Here is a 22,486-nt window from a genome sequence, read left to right as displayed (position 1 = left end):
TGGCAATATCATCTTAAGGAAAAAGGGGAATGGCAGGAGAATACAATAAAAATGAAAGCTCTAACATTTATTGAATGCCTACTATGTACAGTAGGAAAAAAACCCAATGTATTACCTTATGTATACACTTTCGCTTACTTTCCCCAACGGTCTTGAAAAAGAGATATTATTATCCTCATGTTATAAATAGGGAAACTGAGGCTCAGACCCGCAATGACTGGGGCACCTAGGACTAGTCAACAAACATTTACCGACTCTCTGATCCTTGTGGTGGACGCTGGAGAACATGGGACCTCCACGGCTGGAACGGCCCCTGCCTTCAAGAGGCTGGGGAGTGGAGCTGCATTATTTATTAGTGAATTGCTAGGGTGAATTTTACGTTAATAGAATCTTGCATTAATAACTATGAATCGTAGTGACTAAATCACGGGAGCGGTTTCATAGCGTCTGGGCTCCTGCTAGCGTTCTCCCCGGGCGTCGGGGCGGCCCGGGCGCAAGTGACAGTCAGGGGGAGGGTAGCGTGCGCCGGAGAAAAGGCGCTTCCGAGTTTCCGCCGCAGTGCTGCCCCCCGTCCCTAGAGGGCGCAGCGTCACTCCCGGCTCCGCTTGCAGAGAGGCGGAGCCCGCGCGTGCTGTGCGCAGGCGCAGAGTGGGTTTTCGGACGCCCCCGGTGGCGCGCTGGCTCCTCCGCCCGCGGCGGGGTGGGGCCGGGCCGCGAGGCGTGGCGTGCGCAGGCGCAGAGCCGGCTTTGGGCGCGTGTGGGGCGCTGGGGACCGGAAGTTGGAGCGGCTGCGGCGGTTGTGAGGTGAGGGGGGTGGGGCGGCGGCGGTGGCGCGGGTCGGAGCGGGTTGGGGAGCTGGGGAGCGAGCCGAGGGGTCGGGAGGGAAATCCCAAGATGAGGAAGTGTGTTGGAGGAGCCAGAGAGGCCGGGAGAAGCGGACGGAGATGGAGCCTGCGCGCCCCGGCAGTGCCTGGGCCCCGGAGAGGCGCGAGACTGGAAGAAATGAGAGTCGCGAAAAGAAGCTTGGAGAAGCTGAGGGACCGAGAGACGGGGAGGTTGAGAGAGGACGGAAGCCGGAAACTGGAGAAATGGCGGCGGGGGGGGGGCGCGAGGAGCTGATGGGGTGCCCCAGAGCGCCTCGCGGAGACCGCAGAGAAAATGTGGCACCGTGAACTTGGGGTGGGGGTGGGGGAAGAGTAGGAAGATGGGCGTGGAAATTGGCGAACAGAGGCTCGGGAGGCGGGCAGTTCCCACGGAGGAGCAAGACACTTGTTGGCCTTCAAAATAAAAGTTATCTTAGCGCCACGGTGGGTTTTACTTGGGGATAATGGACAGTTGCAATTTGGGACAGGCCGGCTATAGCAAAAACCATGGAGAAGAGGGGCGAAGTGGGGAGGGGTGGTTTTGAATGAAAGTCCTTTGCTTTGGAGAAAGCAAGAATTCAGGGCGATGATGATTTCTCGTTGAGTTGCTGTGGTGGTGGATTTCTTTTTAAAAAAGTTTTAAAGCATTAAAAAAATTCGAGAGAGCGGAAGCGGGGAGGGGACAGAGGGAGAGAGAGAGAGACTCATGGGGCTCTATCCCTTGACCCTGCGATCATGACCTGAGTGGAAATCAAGAGTCGGTCGCTCAACCCTCTGAGCCACCCGGGTGCCGGTGCGGCGGTGGATTTCTTGAAGGAGATGCCACTGACCCTGAACCTCCTCCCCCGTGGCGGCCGGTATTTGATGATTCTTTGCTATCAACAATTCTCTCGGAGCCCATACTTGACAATTCTTCCAAGTGATGGAGCCTATACTTGACAATTCTTCCAAGTGATGGAGCCTATACTTGACAATTCTTCCAAGTGATGGAGCCTATACTTGACAATTCTTCCAAGTGATTGACCTTGCGTGGTACCACCGGAGAGCTCCCCCCTTCTTGGGGCCTCCCAGCTCCATCATAGTGAGATGTCTCTTCATTAATTCACAAGACTGCGTCATGGGGAGAGACTGATACAGAGAGTATCAGAGGCAGTGGAAATAGAAACTGGCAAGAGCTGGCAGAGGGACTGAGAGAGGGGAAGAGCCAGCTGATGGAAAGAGCCGGAGGTGGGAAGTGAGTGAGACGGCCGCCCTAATGACGGCAGACCCTCAAAGGGAGCCATCGGGGGGGTGGAGAAATGGGACGCGATGGAGAACTGGTTCCACTGGAAGACTAGAGTGCGAACAGAACTGGAACGACCGCGTCATGTTTGAAAATGGGAGACATAAAGCCAGATGATGGAGAATCACACCGAGGAGACGAAGAGGAGTAAATGGGAGCCTGACTCACTAGATTTGAATTCCTCGTCGCACCACGTACTTAACCATCTTTGGTTCAGTACAACAGGGAGTGGCGATAGCACCTTCTTAACGTTGTGAGGGAAGTGTAGGTGCGCGGATGCTTGTCGTTGCACGTGTACGTGTACGCAGGTGATTTCGAATGGAACCTGATACGGGAGCGAGTGCTAACTTGTCAAAGCGCCAGACAACTGGGAGGCAAAATATTAGGTGGAGAAATGGAGATGAAGAGAGAGTCGTGATGGAGGGAGAGACAGTGGTGGGAAGTGGAGAGAGACAAAAACAGAGCATCAGAGCTGACGACGAGGAGCAAACGAGAAAGGCAGATGGAGGTAAATGGAGAGGCTCAAATGCAGAAAGACGGTTGGGGAGAATGTCACACCAGAAAATCAGAGAAACGAGAGACGGGACCAGACTTTGAAACAGAGGAAGAGGGTGCCTGGGTGGCTCAGTTGGTTAAGCGTCAGACTTCGGGTCACGTCATGATCTCACAGTTCGCGAGTTCAAGCCCCACATCGGGCTCTGTGCTGACAGCTTGGAGCCTGGAATCTGCTTTGGATTCTGTGTCTCCCTCTCTCTGCCCCTCCCCCACTCACACTCTGTCTCTCTCAAAAATAAAACTTTAAAAATTTTTTTTAATTATTTTTTTTACGTTTATTTATTTTTGAGACAGAGACAGAGCATGAACGGGGGAGGGTCAGAGAGAGAGAGGGAGACACAGAATCTGAAACAGGCTCCAGGCTCTGAGCTGTCAGCACAGAGCCCGACGCGGGGCTTGAACTCATGAACCGCAAGATCATGACCTGAGCCGAAGTTGGACGCTTAACCGACTGAGCCACCCAGGCGCCCCTAAAAAATTATTTAAAAAAAAAAGAAACGGAGGAAGAGGGCTGAGCATGGTGAGCTGGAAGAGACAGGCTGAGACATGAGGATGGACAGCCAGAGAGGGGAGAACGAGGGAAGCAGAGAAGGCCCCTGAAAGCCATTGTCAAGACGCCCAGAGATGGTCAGAGACACAGTTAAGAGCAGCCAGAGGATCCGAGAAATCTACAAGCTAGCCTAAGATTCCTTTGTTTTTTTAAGATACTATTTTTTTAAAATTTTTTTAACGTTTATTTATTTTTGAGACAGAGACAGAGCATGAATGGGGGAGGGTCAGAGAGAGGGAGACACAGAATCTGAAGCAGGCTCCAGGCTCTGAGCTGTCAGCCCAGAGCCCGACGCAGGGCTCGAACCCACAGACCGTGAGATTGTGACCTGAGCCGAAGTTGGACGCTTAACCGACTGAGCCACCCAGGCGCCCCTTAAGATACTATTTTTAAGCAATCTCTCCACCCAATGTGGGGCTTGAACTCACAACCCCGAAATCAAGAGTCACCTGCTCCAACGGCTGAGAAGAGACTGGGGCGGTGGATTTCTTGAGAAGAGACTGCTTGAGAGCCATGGTTTGCGCTCTGTTGGGCCCATGTGCACACAGGCGGTTTGCAGCCTCGGGGGAATGCGCTCCATTTCATTCCCTGTCCTTTTCTGAGGATCATGGGCTCAGTGTCAGCAGCCTTCCAAGGCCTTTTCCTCTGACTACCTCCCCTACAACTTGCATTCCCACTCTAGCACCACCCAGCCCAGGTGTTTACCAGAAAACAGGGTGCACAGGCTCCTGTTCCCGCGGGAAACCACTCTGCCAGCTCACAAGTGCTTCCTCAGTGGAAACCCCTTTCTGGCTCTAATAACTCCCATGGATGACCTAAGTGCCCCACGAGACTGCAGAGGTGGAATCTATTCCATGATGGCCCCAAGAGACTGAAGAGTAGGTGAAGGCATTGCTAATTCCATACGAAGGTGGGATGTGGCCTCGAGTGTAGTTTTCCAGGTTATAGGCCCCTGGTTGTTGCCGTTTTACCCTTGTTAGTTATCACGGGGAGAAAGACTGGACTTGAATTCTAGTTACTGTTTTGCTCCTCTGTGCCTGGCTGGGCAATCAGTGCTACGATGTTGGGAAGACGGCATTATCCTCATTTTATAGACGAAGAAAACAGCCTCACAAGTTAATTTACCAGTGGTCACACATCTAATGATGCAGCAGAGATTCAAACCCGGGTCTGCCTGACTCCAAAGCCTGTACCTAGGAGGCTTCAGAGCCTCTGAATCCATTGAAGGTCATAAACGATAAGAATCTGAGGGATGGACTTCAGAATATTGTACATACGAGGATATGCTGTGTATTATTAGGACTTAGGCAGCTGAGAGTCAGAAAACCAACTTGGAGCGAAGACATTTTCTTGTGTAGCTGGGAACTAGGTCTCCAGCACTAAATGATGCTGCCAACCTTCTCCCCTCTCCCTCTTCCACCTCTGTTTTGGTAGTTGCTCAGTGGCCATCCTGGTGCGTGCTTTGCCCACGTGCAGGCTTTTCTCTAGGATGGATTTCTGGGAAAGCAGATAGATAACATGAGGGCTTTTCTCTCCTGGCAGCCTAGTGTAAATTCCAGAGAAAGGCCGTGATTGGCTCTCCCCGGACGACATGTCCACACCTCGCACCAATCAACGGGCAAAGGATGAGTAGGGGCCCATGATTGGCCAGACCTTTGTTGCTTGCGCAGTCAGTAGGGGTTCTCAGAGCTCTTGCCTAGGGGCGCCTGGGTGGCTCAGTCAGTTGAGCTTCCGACTTCAGCTCAGGTTATGATCTCATGGTTGGTGAGTTCGAGCCCCACATCAGGCTGGCTGCTGTCAGCACAGAGCCTCCTTCAGATCCTCTCCGTCCCCCTCTTTCTCTGCCCCTCCCCCCTCAGGCTCACACTCTCTCCTTCTCGCCCCCCACAAGATAAATACTAAGAAAAGAAGTCTTGTCATACTGTTTCCATTATACCCCAGCCTTCTTGTGTTACTGCCTCTCGTGACGGTCCCATGGCCTACAGTCCTTCAGATTTCAGGCCAGACGTCTCTGGGGACCCTTCCCTGACTCCCAGGCATGGTCAGGCAGCTCCTTTGGGCTCCCACAGCCCAGTCACTGGATTGTCTGGTGAAATGCCTGCCGTATGTGACCGTGACCACATGTGAGGGCTCAGGGTGACCTTACTCCTTACCATCCATCCTCCTCGTCCCGTGCTTACAAAACCGCAGCCTTTCAGGAATTACTTCGAAAGACGAACGAGTCTTCTGTTCTCTCCTCCAGGTGCTCAGTGCCTGGAAGACCCAGGATGGACTTGTGTCTGTCGCACAGATCACCGCAGGAGTCGTGAGGTGCCCTGTGTGTCACCAGTTTGACCCGGGGCCCATCGCCTGTCATCGTCCTGTGCCACAGTGAGGAGCAAAATTGGCTTTTTGGAGAGAAGGTGGTTCCTCCTCGCGGGCACTGGGCTCTCACTGCAGCTTCGAGACCGCGTCGCGACTGCCCGCCACATGCCTCCTCCCAGAACGAAGGAGGGCGGGGATGACCGAGGCCGACACTGGGATCCCAGTGAGGAGGACGCCCCTGAGAAATGGGACTGGAATTGTCCGGAGACCCGTCGCCTCTTCGAGGATGCCTTTTTCCGTGATGAGGATTATATACCCCAGGGTTCTGAGGAGCGCAAGAAGTTCTGGACCTTCTTTGAACGCTTACAGAGATTCCAGAACCTCAAGAGCACCAGGAAGGGGGACAAGGACCCTGGGCGTCCCAAGCACAGCATCCCGGCGCTGGCCGACCTGCCTCGCGCTTACGACCCCCGTTACCGCATCAACCTCTCCGTCCGGGGCCCCGACGCCCGGGGCTCTCGGGGGCTGGACGGACAGCCCCCGGAGAGGGTGTCCGAGTTCCGCCGAGCCCTTCTGCACTACCTGGACTTTGGCCAGAAGCAGGCGTTTGGACGACTGGCCAGACTGCAGAGGGAACGGGCGGCCCTCCCCATCGCCCAGTACGGGACCCGCATCCTGCAGACACTGAAGGAACACCAGGTGGTGGTGGTGGCGGGTGACACGGGCTGTGGCAAGTCCACCCAGGTGCCCCAGTACCTGCTGGCCGCCGGCTTCAGTCACGTGGCGTGCACCCAGCCCCGGCGTATCGCCTGCGTCTCCCTGGCCAAGCGCGTCAGCTTCGAGAGCCTCAGTCAGTATGGCTCACGGGTGAGTGGGACTTAAGCAGCTCTCCGGCCTTTCCAGTGTGACCCTGAGGTGCAGGGTGTTGCCCATAGGGCAGTAGTGATAAAAGTTCCCAGAGCACTTAGCAATGATACCCTCTGACTTAGCGGTGATTCTTCTAGAAATTGATCTACGGATGGACCCGAGCGTGGTTCAAATGAGAAAGTCACCAGCATTCCCCAGTGTCACCCTTTAACAGTAAAAAATTGGAACTATCCTAAAAAAAAGAATGAGGATACTCCTTTTTTTTTTTAAACGTTTGTTCATTTTTGAGAGAGAGAGACAGAGAGCAGGAGTGGGGGAAGGGCAGAGAGAGGGAGACACGGAATCCGAAGCAGGTTCCAGGCTCTGAGCTGTCAGCACAGAGCCCAACTTGGGGCTCGAACCTACGAACCGTGAGATCATGACCTGAGCCGAGATCAAGCGTCGGACGCTTAACCGACTGAGCCACCCAGGCGCCCTGAAGACACTTCTTTACTAATGATTTCTAGGGTTCCAGTCCAGGCCGTACCACTTAAAAATTGTCATTGCAATTATAATACTCTGAACAGAAGAATGTACGTATTCTAAGTATGTAGCTCAGTGAATTTTCACAGACTGAATTCATTTATGTAACCAGCACCCGGATTAAAAAAAAAAAATCCAGTCCACACTCCGACCAGGGCCATGTTCCACACTGTCACCAACACTCGTTATGGTTAATGTTTCTCCTGTTAGCTTTTCTGGAGTGGGCGGATAGTGATACCACATTTTAATTTGTATTGTTGATTTTATTTTTTTTTTATTAATTATTTATTTTTTTAGTTTATTTATTCACTTCGAGAGAGACAGCGAGAGCAAGCAGGGGCGGGGCAGAGAGCTAGGGGGAGAGAGGGAAGCCCAAGCAGGCTCTGCACTGTCAGCACAGAGCCCGTGTTGTTGATTTTAATTTGCGTTTCCCCGACAACTAAGGATTGAACGCCTTTTCACATATTTATTGGCCGTTTGGAGATCCTCTTTTCTGAAGTGTCTGTTCAAGTCTTTTTCCCTATTTGTCTTTTGTGTTGTCTTTTTGTTCTCGGTTTATCAGGTTTTATAGATTCTGGATACAAGTCCTTTGTAGGATTTATGTATTGCAAATCTCGTTGCCTACCCTGCCTGTGAGTTGTCTTTCATTTTCTGAATGTTGTCTTTTGATGACAGTGTCTTTTCATTTAAATATTATCCAGTCTGTAATTTTTTTTTTGATGTTTATTTTTTTGAGAGACAGACAGAATACAAGCAGGGAGGGGCAGAGAGAGGGAGACACAGAACCCAAAGCAGGCTCTGTGCGGTCAGTGTAGAGCCCAGTGCGGGGCCCGAACTCATGAACCGCGAGGTCATGACCTGAACGGAAGTCAGATGCTTAACCGACTTAGCCACCCAGGTGCCTTGTCATATTTTTTTAGAAGTGGTTTTTTTTTAAAATGTTTATTTATTTTGAGAGAGAGAGAGCACAGGTGTGAGTGTGTGTGAGCGGGGGAGGGGCAGAGAGAGAGCATCCCCAGCAGGCTCTGTGCCACCAGCACAGAGCCTAATGTGGGGTTTGAACCCATAGGCTGCAAGATCATGACCTGATCTGAAACCAAATCAAATGCTCAACTGACTGAGCCACCTAGGCGTCTCTGTCATTTTTATTTTTATTTTTATTTTATTTTATTTTATTTTTTAACATTTATTTATTTTTGAGACAAAGAGAGACAGAGCATGAACGGGGGAGGGTCAGAGAGAGAGGGAGACACAGAATCCAAAACAGGCTCCAGGCTCTGAGTGGTCAGCACAGAGCCCGACGCGGGGCTCGAACTCACATACCTCGAGATCGTGACCTGAGCCGAAGTCGGACGCTTCACCGACTGAGCCACCCAGGCGCCCCTTATTTTTATTTTTTAAGTAGGCCCCACACACCCAGCCTGGGGCTTGAACTCACAGCCCCAAGATCAAGAATCACATTCTCTATCAACTGAGCCAGCCAGGCACCCCTGTCCTTTTCTTTTTGTGGTTGGCACTCTTTGGGTTCTGTTTTAGGAATATTACTACTTTAAGGCCAGAAAGACATCCTATATTTTTACTTAAAGATGTTTACATTTAAAACCGTAACTTATCGGAAATTGATTGTGTGTGTGTTATGTGCAGGTGTGTGATGTGAGGTAGGGGCTAAGATCATTTCCTCTTACGGGGCCCCTGGGTGGCTCAGTGGTTAAGTGTCCGACTTTGGCTCAGGTCATGATCTCACGGTTTGTGGGTTCGAGCCCGGAGTCGGGCTCGTTGCTGACAGCTCCGAGCCTGGAGCCCATTTTGGATTCTGTGTCTCCCCCCACTCTCTGCCCCTCCCCTGCTCGCACTGTCTCTCAAAAAAAAAAAAATATTAAAACACACACATACACACAAAGGTCATTTCCCCTCAGTACCGCTTTTTAACTGTGTTTTGCCTTGGATGCGTGACCTCAGTTTCCCCATCGGTGAGGTGAGAAGAGTGGGTCTTGCTGCTTGTGGTGGCTGTGTGAAACACGTCCGGCGTTTCAAGTAGTTCCGGGCAGAGTAAGGACTCCTTGAAAGGTGCACTGTCACCATTCCAATCGACCAGTGAGTTGTACACCCGGCTGTGTGCCAAATATGTGCATAGCACATACTGTTCTCGCAGCATCTCGGGGACAAAATGTCTCTGAGGGACGGAACTGCGCTCTCAAGGTCGGTGGCGCTAAGTGGCAGAGGTGGGATCCAAACCCCAGCGTGTTGGGCTCCAGGGTCGGATCGGGGGCGGGTGTAAGCCGGCGAGGGGCTGGTCCCCAGGTCTGGGCTCCTCTCCTGATCACCGCTCCCGCCCCCAGGTCGGCTACCAGATCCGCTTTGAGAGCACACGGACGGCAGCCACCAAGATCGTGTTCCTGACGGTGGGGCTGCTCCTGAGGCAGATCCAGCGGGAGCCCCGCCTGCCCCAGTACCAGGTCCTGATCGTGGACGAAGTCCACGAACGCCACCTGCACAACGACTTCCTGCTGGGCGTTCTCCGGCGCCTGCTGCCCGAGCGGCCTGACCTCAAGGTTATCCTCATGTCGGCCACCATCAACATCTCGCTCTTCTCCAGCTACTTCGGCGGGGCCCCCGTGGTGCAAGTGCCCGGGAGGCTGTTCCCCATCACGGTCAGTGCTGCCCCCACACCCCCCGGGCCTCCCACCTGGTCTCTGGCCAAGCCGGACACGTCCCTTCTCCCCTGGCCTGCGCAGACTCCCATCTCTCAGATAAGGACGGTCTGGCTCGCCCTCTCCCTTAAAGCTCCTACTTTCTGAGCACTTCCAATGTGCTGTGTAGGTGCTCAGGGCTTTGCTGCAGGAGACCCGGAAGTGTAAAGATCCGTGTTCATTCCTCTCCTGTGACAGTCCTGCTGGTCCAGGCCGGCGGGCAGCTCTGTTCCATGCGGTCATGTGGGGACCGGGGCTCCTCTCTCCTCCTGCCCTGCCATCTCACGGCCGGATTTTCTCCATCTCCCGGTAGCAACTTCCGCCCTGAACTTTGACCCCTTGGCTCAGCCTGTTGGCTGGGGCTCGCGGACGGGTGTCATGGGCAGTCATAGGGAAGATGGTCACAGCTGGCGTGGGTTGAGTGTGGGTCGTCCCCACGGCCCCAGGGGCCCCTAATTACAGCCCCGGGAGTCCTGCGCCAGGGGCTTCTGCCCGTGAGGGTAGAACCGAGGCTCAGAGACGGGGAGCGTGCTCACAGACGCAGACAGCCTCTGTTAGCTCTTCCAGATCCCTTTTCCCTTCCCGCCTTTCTGCCCAGAAGGGGACCCGTGTGGGTGGCACTCAGGGAACGCCTCCCTTCTGGCATCCGGCTTCCCCTCGGCCCTTCAAAATGGTCTGCACCCGCTGTCTGTTTCGTGCTTTGGTAGTCACTCCTTCCTCTTGCACCGCTGGCCAAGAATTAGCGAGAGCTCTAGAGTTCTTAGCACAAGGACACTGTGGTTTCGGGTTCTAAATGCCCATCTGTCTGTCTTCCCAGCAGCCATAAAAATAGAGTGAGGATGCTCTCCAGGAAGTGATTTTTCTAGTTTTTTAAAATTTTTTAGTGTTTGTTTATTTTTTGAGAGAGAGAGAGAGAGAGAGCACAAGGGGGAGGGGGCAGAGAGAGGGAGACGCACAGAATCGGAAGCAGGCTCCGGGCTCTGAGCTGTCGGCACAGAGCCCGACCCGGGGCTCGAACCCGCAGACCATGAGATCATGACCTGAGCTGAAGTTGGACGCTTCACCGACTGAGCCACCCAGGCGCCCCCATGTAGGGTTTTGATCCTGGCTCCACCCTTTGAAATTCTGATGCTGTCGAAGTTGCTCTCCAGACACAGTACGTAGACACCATGCGTAAAGCTCAGTTGATTTTCCCAAACCAGGTAACGTGGATGTCATGACCAGCACCCAGAAGCTTTCCGGTTACCTTGGTACTTTGTCCTTTTATGGCATCCTCAAACTGACCCGTTTGAGGGTGCGGCCTGCCCCCCGACGGATCCACGCCTTCCCCGGCGGCCCACGGTCGGCCCTTACCGTGCAGGTGACCGGGTGCCCCCCTGCCCGGGGCCGTCTCCCTGCAGGTCGTGTACCAGCCACAGGAGGCCGAGCCGCCGGCGTCCAAGTCGGAGAAGCTGGACCCTCGGCCTTTCCTGAGGGTGCTGGAGGCCATCGACAGTAAGTACCCGCCGGAGGAGCGGGGCGACCTCCTGGTCTTCCTGAGCGGCATGGCGGAGATCAGCGCGGTGCTCGAGGCGGCCCAGGCCTATGCCAGCCGCACCCAGCGCTGGGTGGTTCTGCCGCTGCACAGCGCCCTCTCTGTGGCCGACCAGGACAAGGTACCCCGCGTGGCCGGGCCGGGTGGGGTCTGACTCTGGAGGGGGGCGGGGAGGAGGAGGGTGTCGGGGATGTGATTCCACCATTGCAGGGCTGCGGGCCGCAGAGGGCGCTGCTCGCGTCTTCCGTGGGGGCGGGCGGGGAGTATGTGCCAGGGTGAGCTTCCGCGGGAGGCACCGGAGCTGAGCTTTGGAAGACCGGGAGGATTTTGGGTAGAAGACGGAGGAAGACAGTCTGGGGCGGGGGTGGGGGTGGACCAGGGCGCAGAGTTTCATCTCTGGCACAGACAGTTGCACCCCTAGAGTAGGAAAGCAGCCGTAGACTGACAGGCGAGGCTGTGCTGTGTTAACACTTGACTTACAAAAACAGGCAGGAGGCTGGATCTGGCCCCCAGGCCTACCTAGTTGCTGACCTCTCTTGACTACTGTGCTTGACTGTCCCTTGGGCCCAAGAGAAGGGCTTGTGCAAAGGGCCTGTGGTGGGTGAGGGAAAGGCAGGGCTGCTGCGAGACCACCTGCAGGGTGGCCGGGGTCCAGGCTGTGATGGGGAAGGCAGGCTGGTTGGGACTGAGATGCGGGCAGGCCTAGACCCCAGGGCCCGGAAGACCCAGCGTGGTGCCTGGGCTTTGCCCTGAGTGCACCCGGGAGCCATGGGAGGGTTCTGAGCAAGGTGGGGAGCAACGCCAGTTTGCTTCAGCAGATCCCTCTGCTCTGTATGATCAGAGACCGGGGAGGAGGCCGGAGCAGGACCTGGGTGGGGAAGAAGGGCCTGGGCCAGGGCAGTGCTGCGGGTTTGGGGAGAGGGATTGGATTTCAGAAATGTTGGAGATGTGCAGGTGTGGCTGGAGGGGGGATAGGAGAGGGGGAGCCAGGACAGCCTCGGTTTCTGACCCACGTGGGCGGTGGGGACTCAGGGAGGAGGGAGGCCTTCCCTGCTCCCGAGGCTACTTTGGATGTTGTGGGTGGGTGTGAAGTGCCCGTGGGCCCAACCAGGAGGTGTCAAGAGGCCCCCGGACACACGGGTCAGGAAGGGCCGAGCTGGTCTGGGATGTCTCCTCCTCGCCTTTCCCGCAGGTGTTCGATGTGGCCCCCCCCGGGGTTCGGAAGTGCATCCTCTCCACCAACATCGCTGAGACCTCGGTCACCATTGATGGGATCCGCTTCGTAGTAGATTCTGGTAAGGGCTGCTCCCTGCCACCATCCCTGGGCCCTGGAGAGAAGTGCGGGGTTTGGAGACGTGCAGAGGTGGTGAGGGACCTCCAGACCAAAGCAGGGAGTGGGCTGTGGGGCAGTGGCAACATCGTAATCTTCTCAGACGTTCCAAACTTGTCCCTGCCTCGGGGCCTTTGCACTTACTGTCGTCTCTGCCGAGAGCCATCTTTCTCCACATACCTGCAAGGCTCACTTCCTCCTCATTGCAGGGCCTGCGTGAATGTCTCCCCATCAGAGAGGCTCACCTTGTCCACTTCTGTGATCTCCCTCTCCTCCTGCCGCTGTTGCTTCCCCTACAAGGCCTTGATTTTCTTTACAAGGGCATTATATTTTATGCCTGTTGATCTATTTATTTTCTGTCTTCCCAACTGGACTGTTCTCTGGGAAGTCAGAGTAGCATAGCAGTGAGGAGACACTGAAGCCAGCCTGGCTGTGTGACCAAGGTCGTGTCACTGACACTAAGTTAGTCAGTTTGCTTGTTTGTAAAATATGCAATAATAGCAGAGCCTCCTTCGGGTTGTAAGGATTAGAATTTAAGCATTTAAAAACATTTTTCAACGTTTATTTATTCTTGAGAAAGACTGCTGGAGTGCGAGCAGGGGAGGGGCAGAGAGAGAGGGAGAGAGAGAGAATCCCAAGCGGGCTCTGTGCCGTCAGCACAGAGCCCGGCGCTGGGCTCGAACCCACGGACCGTGAGAACACGACCTGAGCCGAAATCAAGAGTCGGACGCTCAACTGGCTGAGCCACCCAGGCGCCCCTAAAAACGTTGTTCGTTAAACATTGACATGCCGTTGCTTTTAAGGTGCGTCCCACTTTCAGAGACAGAGAAAGTGGGAAAAGTCGGTCTTCGAATTGATGAACTATGTCCTGTTCGGCCCCGTGAGCCCAGGGACTTTGTTCACAGCTGCGCCCAGTACGGTGCCCGGCTCGTAGCAGGAGCTTAATAATAACGGTCGGATGGCCGGGCTCCCGAGCACACAGAGGCTGCAAAAGTTAAGAGATGTGTGAACGAGGACACGAAAGAATAGATCAACAACACGTCAGGGTCAAGGCCAGAATGGGCTCCTGGTTGGCGTTAATGGAATAAAGGAGGAAGCCGGGGTGTCCGGGAGTGAGCGGCGAGGCGGCGGGCCCGCGTGGCCGCTGCCCACGGTGTCCCGTCTGTCCCCGCCCAGGGAAGGTGAAGGAGATGGGCTATGACCCACAGGCCAAGTTGCAGCGGCTGCAGGAATTCTGGATCAGCCAGGCCAGTGCCGAGCAGCGGAAGGGCCGGGCGGGCCGCACGGGCCCCGGCGTCTGCTTCCGCCTCTACGCTGAGTCGGACTACGATGCCTTCGCCCCCTACCCCGTCCCGGAGATTCGGAGGGTGGCCCTCGACGCGCTGGTGCTGCAGGTGAGGCGTGGTGCCGGGAGGAGCCCGGGAGGACCTGGGACAGGACCAGTCCCAGGAAGGGCAGAGCAGGGCAGGGCCGGCCTGGCCGGGCCACAGAGGGGAGCTCATCCTTCCCAAGTGTCAGATTCCACGTCGGGGGGACGGTTGTTCCCCAGATCCACAGGCTCGTGGGAGAAACCTCATGACTCCATCAGAATGCTTTCAGCTGTAACAGAAAACCCATCAAGAGGTGGCTTTTAAAACTGGGGTTTCTCCGGATATCTTGTCCCGACTCTTACCTCATCAGTTAGCTTTGATTGGATTAGGCTGCTGGGCCCAACAGGCCCACTCACGGAGCGGCCAGTGCCGCAGAGCCGGCGAGGGAGCGCGGGAGGGTTTGAGGGCCAGGTCCCTCCACTTGCCTTGCCTGGTTAGCGCTCTGTCCTGTGGCTACACCTCCCCCCAGCGGAGCCTGGCCAGTGTGGGCTCTGTGGTCCGGCAGAAGAGGAAAAGCCGAGCGAGCTGGGGAGGGCGGATGGCTTCCCCAGCAGGCCCCCCGGGCGGGAGTGGCCAGTGGCACAGACCAGCCCCCCTTCCTATGCATAATGCACTCTGGTAGTCTCTTTTTGATTTCATTTTTAAAATTTTATCACTTATTTTTGAGAAAGAGAAGGTGTGAGCAGGGGAGGGGCCGAGAGAGAGGGAGACACAGAATCTGAAGCAGGTTCCAAGCTCCGAGCTGTCAGCACAGAGCCCGACGCGGGGCTCGAACCCACGAGCCGTGAGATCATGACCTGAGCTGAAGTCAGACACTTAGCCAACTGAGCCCCCCAGACGCCCCTGATTTAGGGGATTTTTAAATGAGCATTGGGTGTTCTCCCAGGCATGATCAAGGTTTCAAGAGCAGGGAGGGAGGGGGGCCGGCTGGTTGCCGGGTGGAAGAGGCCCAGGAGAGTAGGTCACCTCTCGGCGAGGCTGGCCGAGCCCCCGGGCCCTCTGAGCTTTCCCCGTGCTCTCTCGCGGCCACGTGAGCCCCCCCACGCCAGCCTTTCCTTCATCTGCTCCAGGGAGTAGCTGATTGTTTATACCTCGCCAGACCCGGCGACGGGTGGGTGTTGTGCTTCAGTCTCTGGGTCACTGAATTAGTCAGGGTTCTTTGGTCCCAAGTGAGAGAAACCCAGCTCAAACTACCAGAAGCAGGAAAGGGGATTTCACGAGGTGGTGTGTCCATCGTGGGGGGCGGTCTGGCTTAGGAACGATTAAGGACTCCTCTACCCGCTGTCTCGGGCTCGTCTCCAGGGAAAAATGGTCCAGCAGCTCTGGGCTTCCACACCGGCCCCTCACAACCAGAGAGGATGCCCCGACTTCTGTCTCCCAGCGTCGGATGGCAGAATCCCAGGGCGGATCCTGATAGGGCCTGCTCAGATCACGTCCTCCTTCCTTCGTTGGTTGCCATGGCGAGGGGCTGAGAAACCAAGAGGGGCCTAGCTTAGGTCATGTGGCTTGCTCCGTGGCCGGGGTCTGGGAGAAGAGGTGCTGGGTAGACAGACAGACAGACAGACAGACAGTGGTCCTTCTCCCCTGCTTCTGTGTGATGGGCCTTGACATTAGGAGTTTTAAGGTATTAGGAGCTTGTGATCCGTGAGCCCCCTGCCGGTGCTCCATAGCGGCTCCCGAGTTCCCCATTCCTGGGGGACTCGATTGTCATTCCAGATGAAAAGCATGTGCGTGGGGGACCCGCGAACCTTCCCCTTCATCGAGCCTCCGCCACCAGCCAGCCTGGAAACGGCCATCCTCTACCTCCGGGACCAGGGGGCCCTGGACAGCTCAGAGGCCCTCACCCCTATCGGCTCTCTGCTGGCCCAGCTTCCGGTGGACGTGGTGATCGGTGAGGACTTCCTTTAGGGGTGATCGCACGGGGCCCCGGGAGTGGCTGCGGGGACCATTCACTCTCTGGGCGACTCATAGGCAAATCCGTTCTCTCACTGGGCCCCGTCCGTTCATTCACAAGTCTCCCTGCCGGGGACCGTTCTGGGCGCTGGGGGTACAGCAGTCAACAGACAGGCACCTCTCCTCCGCACAGCCTGTCCCCAGCTCCACCCTGCCCCCCCCCGCCCCCCCCGCTCGGTGTCGTAAGGATGTCAAAACCTTCTGCCTCTTCTTGCTCATTCCTGAGTCATCCCTGCCCTTTCTGAGAAGCTCGCTGACCGAGGTGCATTCTGGTCTGATTCTCCCGACTCGAGACTTTCTAGGTGATCTGTGTGGCCCACAGAATATTCCCAGCTGAGCACGACTGTTTGTGGCACCATTTCCAGGCCCGATGCCCAACAGAACTCTCTGCCTGTGTTAATGTCGTTAAAATCCCCACCAGTACCACACCCTGGAGCCGTGGTGGGGATGGCAGGCTGCGTGCCACCGACCCCGAGGACCCCTTGTGGTTGGGAAGGTGGTTCTTTTTATTTGTTGTAGAAGGAGACAGGGCGAGAGCAGGGAGAACCGGATCTGAGAAGAAAAAGAACATTCTGTGAGCATTGGCTGTATGTCAGTGAAAGGCTTTACGGGCCTTCTGTCATTTCATGCTCACCTGGTGAAGGGAGGGCCTCCGGTCACCCCCTCTGTACAGAGGAGGAAGTTGACGCTTGGCCAGGGACAGAGATAGACGCCCCGGGGCCCGGAACAGGCAAACGATAGAGCCTGGATTTGATCACTCGCTCACCCAGGGTCACGCAGTTGGCAGAGCTGGGAGGCGCTCCCCAGCCAAGCTGACACTGTCGGTCCCCAAGCCCTGTGGGGCAGGAGGCGCCGATGACCCGGTGCTGGGCGGTCCCGGCCCCGACGGCTCAGTCACCGTTGTCACTCTGTGCCGGTCGGAGCCCCGCGTGTTTCACAGGAAAAGCACATTACATCCTCCCAGCAGGCAGGGGGGCTAGGCCCATTTCCCAGACAGGGAAACGGAGGCACAGAGAAGTAGAGGGACTCATCTGAGGGACAGAGCTACAGCGTTCTGGGACAGCCTCGTCCTATTGCCCAACTTCAGTTTACGAGGCTAGACGTACAACAGGAACTTTCCAGAAAGGCAGCCAAGGAGAATGGTGACGATGAGTCAGACGCATGATACGCAGGCCGCTGACTGTGGGGCCAGACCGGGGAAGGGCTCGGTTCCTGCTGAGGAGCGCTGGCCGATAGGAATGGCTTTTCACCTCGTTGGAGTCACGTTCTAGAGAGAGGAGAGGGATACCGTGGCGGGGCACGGGGAGTGCCGGGAAGGGAAATAAAGCCAGGAAGGGGGGTGGGGAGTCCGCTGTAGGGAGGAGAGCCGGGCAGGCGGTGGCACTAACAGCAGCCACCCCTTCGTGCCCGCCTCGTGCCCCGGGAGGCGGGAATTGGGTTACCTCCAACCTACAGATGGGGAAACTGAGGCCTTGCCCAAGCTCGTGTGACCGTGGAGTGCAGCGTGTGGACTTGATTCTGTCTGTCTGGCCCCCAAGGCCCTTTGTGGGCAAGGTGGAGGGAAGCTGGGGCAGGGTGTCCCGGGGCCCAGGAGGCTCAGCCTCAGGGTCCCTCCCACCTCCCGCCCCCGGCCCCCCAGGGAAGATGCTGATCCTTGGTTCCATGTTCCACCTGGCGGAGCCCGTGCTCACCATCGCGGCTGCCCTCAGTGTCCAGTCGCCCTTCACCCGCAGCGCCCAGAGCAACCCCGAGAGTGCGGCTGCGCGGCGGCCCCTGGACAGTGACCACGGTGACCCCTTCACGCTCTTTAATGTCTTCAACACCTGGGTGCAGGTGCGGCCGGGGGTGGGGTCACCCCTGTCTGTGTCATTCTGCACGGAGTCGGGGGAGGCCCTCCACGCCAGGGAGGGCCACGGAGCCCTCTGCAGACTGGACGGGCCCCCGTGTCCGCCATTCATTCCGTGGGCGTGGGGCCCGGCCTTGAGGGGAGGCTGGGGTTTCTAAAACACTGAACAGACCCACTGCTGACTGGAGAAAGTCCACACCCTTGGGTGGCACCTGTATATCCAGCACGTGCTCCCCGAGCCCCTGTTCTGGGCCTGGCCCTGTGCTGGGCAGTGCTGGGGACCCAGCGGTGGCTAAAACCGCCTGGCCCTGCCCTCCTGGGTCTCACAGGTCAGCGCAGGGAGGCAGACCTGGCCCCAGACAGTGACCACTCAGAATGGGCCGTGATGGGGAGTCCAAAGGGCCGAGAGAGCCCAGAGGGGATGTCTGACCCGGTGTGGTCTGGGAGGGCTTCCTGTAGGAGGGGGCAGGGGGGGCTGAGAGTGGAAGAAGGAGGAGAGCAGGTGTCCTTGAGGGAGGCCTGAGGGATCTCCACCTGCCTCATACTCTCCCAGGGGGCTGGTGTCTGGGCCCGTGCCGGGGGCGTCTGGGCGGTGGGTCGGCCCCTGCACCCTCCCCCAGCCGGATGGGCCCGGACGCCCTGGTTTCTGATCCGCACCAGGTGAAATCCGAACGGAGCAGGAGCTCACGCAAGTGGTGCCGCCACCGGTGCATAGAGGAGCATCGGCTGTACGAGATGGCCAACGTACGGCGCCAGTTCAAGGTGAGGCTCAGGACCGGGGGAGGGTTGGGTGGGGGCCAGCAACACACCTGGCGGGGCCGGGGGAAGGGTGCAGAGTGAGCGCGTGTGAGCATGCTCCGCGGCACGGCCTCTCTTCTCTGACGGAGCGGAGTCCCGCCCCGCACCCCGCCCCCACCTCCCCCGCCATTGGACACTCAGATGTGGGTGGCCTGGGCGGGTCTAAGGGGTAGAAATCCAGGAGGGCTTCCTGGAGGAGTGGCCAGGGTCGGCGGTCACACGCTCCCTCCTCGTGAGGAACTTGGCCATCTAGAGGGGGGGGGGGGGGCAGCTGGCCACGCAGGCTGAGCTCTGGGAGGCCGCGTGGGGGGATGGGCGGGGCACCAGCTCCGGCGTGGACGTCCCGGCGGCAGATCCCAGTGCCACGCGGCTCAGGGCCTCCACTGTCGTGAGGAAAGGGGGACAATGACAGCCATCCTGTGAGGATTAAGTGGGTTAAGACGTGTAGAGCGTTTAGAACAGGGCCTGGCGCACAGGTGCCATGCGAGCCTTTGCCACGTTTACTCCGTGGTCCCGCAGCCTGCCTGTGTCGCGACTGTTCCACGGGCACCTCGCCGTGCCTCTCGGTGGGCGTGCAGGTGCCGCGGGGGAAAGTCAAGTAAGACTCGCCGGCGTGACGCGCTCCTTGCGGTTGAGCTTGGGCACGTCGAGGCCCGGAGAGAGTAGCAGAGGGCGGGGTCCTCGTCTCTCTCTGTCACACGTGCACACGACGTCCGCGTCCTCCGAAACAGAGGGGCCGGCAAGTGGCGGGCCCCAGGCCGGAACCCGCGTCTGGGTCCAGCGCCCACCGGCCCGCCCCGCGTCGCTCACCCGGGCCCCGCCGCCCCCAGGAGCTGCTGGAGGACCACGGGCTGCTGGCCAGGGCCCGGGCCCCGAAGCCGGGGGACAGCTACAGCCGGCTGCGGCAGCGCCGGGAGCGCCGGGCACTGTACCAGCTGAAGCGCCGGCACGAGGAGGGCGGGGGACACAGGCGCAAGGTGCTGCGGCTGCAGGAGGACCCGGGCGGCTGCTCCAGCGAAGAGGACCCGGGGGCCGGCGACAGCGTGGACATCCAGGTGGGTGCCGGGGGCCTGTTCTGGAGCCTGGGGCGGCAGGCAGGGCGGACTCGAGCAGAGGGGGGCCCTGCCTTCCCCTCCGGAGCCAGGGTCTCGCGGACGGGAGCGGGCCACCGCCATCCGCGGGACCCTCGGGTCCACGTATCCTTGTACGAGCCGCGTGGGTATCGGGATGGGGCCCCCAGGAACCCGCCTTCCCCCGTGTTCCCGCCAGGATGTGAAGTTTAAGCTGCGGCACAGCCTGGATCAGCTGCAGGCGGCCACCACCTCGGCCCAGGACCTGACGCGGGACCAGGTGGCCCTGCTCAAGCTGGTGCTGGGCCGGGGCCTCTACCCCCAGCTTGCGGTCCCGGACCCGTTCAACAGCAGCCGCAAGGACTCGGACCAGGTAGGCCTCCGCTGGCTCGCCGGCCCCGCGTGGGTTTTGTCATTCAGCAGGCCCTCCCTGCCCCGCTCCGTGCCGGGGACTCAGAGGTACGGAAACGGTCCCGGCCCTGCCCTCGTGGGCTCCAGGCCAGCGTGTGGGGGCAGATCTGTGCCTGGACGCGTGACCCAGGGTGCTTGCGGTCGGGATCGGGGGACACGGAGGGGGGGGGGGTATCTGGCCAGCCTGGGCTGCAGTCAGGGAAAGCTTCCTGGAGGAGGGGACTTCGAGGGGAGACACGGATGGGGGAATCTGGCAAAGAGCTGGAGGAAGAAGGGTTCTGGGCGGTGGAGAGTAGGTCTGAGGGCCTCTGTCACCTGGCGTCTGCCTTTGTTCCTCCAGATTTTCCACACCCAGTCCAAGCAGGGCACCGTGCCGCACCCCACTTCTGTCTTTGCCAGCAGCCCGGAGGTTCTGCACGCGCAGGAGCAAGAGGCCGGGGGCGGTGAAGGGAGCCGAGGTACCGGGAGTCTGGGCAGTGAGGGGGAAACCCTTTGGGATGTGAGGAGCGGAGACGGTGACGTCAGGGTGCCCCTCACTATTCGGGGTTACCCCCTTCTCCCCCGACATTCTGCCTTCGCTGGGGCTGTTGTCACAGGACCTGCAGGCATGGAGGTCCCAAGAGCCAGACCTCGCTGGGTGACCTTGGCGAGTCCGCTGCCACACTGAGCCCCGCCCTCCCCACGGAGGGGTGGGGTGGGGGGTGGCCGATGGGGGTCTGAGGCCACTCCCCAGGCCAGAGCTTTTCGCGAGTAGGCGGCACCTGTCCTCTGAGCTCTGTGTTCTCCTGGCTCAGTCCTGCCCAGGGGTTTCCCTCAGGCCCTGTGGGCACAGGGGCAGCATTCTGGCATTCAGCCCCAGGAGCCGCCTCAGCGAGGCTTCAGCCAGGCCGGGCGGGGGCCCTCCAGAACGTTCGGCGTGGAACGTGTGCTCTCCCGATGGCCGCGGTATAGCCGCGCACTCTGTGTGAACTCTGGGGCACAACCCATCTCTCTCCTTGTCTGTGAAGAAAGTACCATACGGTATCCCAACATGCTAACCTGGAAAGGTCAGGGTTAGAATGGGACGCATCTAAGGTAGAATTTGCAACTTGTCTCTTAAGCCTTTAACTGCTTGTAAATCCCTGGTCCCTTAACCCTCTTCCTGCTCCATTGTTGTTCTCCTTTGATTTTTAATTTTGAAAATCCAGATGTCACACAGGTAGAGGAGGACGAGCCCTCAGTACCTTCATCCAGCCTCTGTAGCCGCCGTCTGGCCACCTGTGTCTACATCACCTCACTTTTTCCTTTTCTTTTTAAAAAAATTTTAAAAATGTTTATTTATTTTTGAGACAGAGAGAGACAGAGCCTGAGCAGGGGAGGGGCAGAGAGAGAGGGAGACACAGAATCCAAAGCAGGCTCCAGGCTCTGAGCTGTCAGCACAGAGCCCGACGCGGGGCTCGAACCCACGGACCGTGAGATCAGGACCTGAGCTGAAGTCGGACGCTTAACCGACTGAGCCACCCAGGTGCCCCTCACTTTTTTCTTTTTGCTGGAGCATTGTACAGCAGATCCCAGACATCATATCATTTAGAAATGATTAAAATAATGACTGATTTTTTGCAGTATTACGATGCCACTCTCACTCCTAATGAAATTAACGGTATTTCTTTAAAAAACAAAAACAAAAAAACCCTAGTATTTCTTAACATCAAATAACGCATAGTGAAAGTCGTATTCATTATGACAAAGTATTTGCCAATAAGTCACAGACACTTTATACACATGAGCATATATATTTTTTTAAAGAGTTTATTTTTGGGTCTCCTGGGTGGCTCAGTCAGTTAAGCGTCCAACCCTTGGTTTTGGCTCAGGTCATGAGCTCACGGTTCGTGGGTCCAAGTCCCGCACTGGGCTCTGCGCTGACGGCACGGAGCCTGCTTCGGATTCTCTCTCCTCTCTTGTCTCTGCCCCTCCCCGCCCGGGCTCTCTTTCTCTCCTTCTCTAAATAAATAAATAAACTTTTTTTTTTTTAAGTTTGTTTATTTTTGAGAGACAGAGCAGGAGAGGGGAGAGAAACAGGGAGACAGAGAATCCCAAGCGGGCTCCACACTGTCACCACAGGGCCCGGCGCGGGGCTCGATCCCACGAACCGTGCGATCATGACTGAGCCAAAGTCCAGAGTCGGACGCTTAACCGGCTGAGCCCCCAGGCGCCCTGCGTGAATGTGTGTTTTATACGGGTGTGTAAATGCCCCGGTGGGACCGGCAGCCCCTGGGGAACGGGCCAGTGCAGGGGTGGGGGGCTGTGGGTGGGACATCCGGTGGCAGGGGCGCCCTGAGCTGTCGTCCTGACCGTTCCAGACGACAGGGACAAGCTGAGCAGCAGGCACCAGCTCCTCACCTTCGTCTCCCTGCTGGAGACCAACAAGGCCTACCTGGTGAACTGCGTCCGCATCCCCGCGCTCCAGGTGCGTCCCGGCCCCACGCGCCCCAGCTCCCGGGTTCGATGACCGTGTCCCCAGGGCGGGAGGCCGGGATGGGCCTCCAGAGCCGCCTTCCCCCC

At 57.7% G+C, this 22,486-nt stretch overlaps 1 protein-coding gene across 2 annotated transcripts; it reads left to right on the top strand.

Moving 5' to 3' along the window:
• The first annotated feature begins 702 nt into the window (after positions 1 to 702).
• DHX34 (DExH-box helicase 34) lies at positions 703 to 22,486 on the top strand. 2 transcript variants are annotated; one of them, XM_049621629.1, is made up of 14 exons: positions 703 to 804; positions 5,493 to 6,421; positions 9,283 to 9,594; positions 11,034 to 11,288; positions 12,360 to 12,462; positions 13,674 to 13,891; positions 15,584 to 15,758; positions 17,460 to 17,653; positions 18,327 to 18,428; positions 19,295 to 19,519; positions 19,734 to 19,907; positions 20,286 to 20,403; positions 21,959 to 22,163; positions 22,285 to 22,486. In XM_049621629.1, exons 2-13 carry the CDS (start codon positions 5,720 to 5,722, stop codon positions 22,123 to 22,125), a joined length of 2,745 nt encoding a protein of 914 aa, XP_049477586.1. In that variant the 5' UTR covers positions 703 to 804; positions 5,493 to 5,719; the 3' UTR covers positions 22,126 to 22,163; positions 22,285 to 22,486. The 2 variants fall into 2 exon arrangements, with proteins under 2 accessions (XP_049477586.1, XP_049477585.1); XM_049621628.1 differs by lacking the exons at positions 703 to 804; positions 21,959 to 22,163 and adding an exon at positions 1,325 to 2,653.

Source organism: Panthera uncia (genome assembly GCF_023721935.1).
Source record: "Panthera uncia isolate 11264 chromosome E2 unlocalized genomic scaffold, Puncia_PCG_1.0 HiC_scaffold_19, whole genome shotgun sequence".
Lineage (NCBI taxonomy): Eukaryota > Metazoa > Chordata > Mammalia > Carnivora > Felidae > Panthera > Panthera uncia.
This window is presented reverse-complemented; position numbering and strand designations above follow the sequence as displayed.

Coding starts and splice junctions, on each gene's coding strand:
- DHX34 (XM_049621629.1), top strand. CDS start 5,720: ATGCCTCCTCCCAGAACGAAGGAGGGCGGGGATGACCGAGGCCGACAC. Junction 12,463..13,673: donor CCGCTTCGTAGTAGATTCTG/GTAAGGGCTGCT, acceptor GTCCCCGCCCAG/GGAAGGTGAAGGAGATGGGC. Junction 18,429..19,294: donor ACGTACGGCGCCAGTTCAAG/GTGAGGCTCAGG, acceptor CGCCGCCCCCAG/GAGCTGCTGGAGGACCACGG.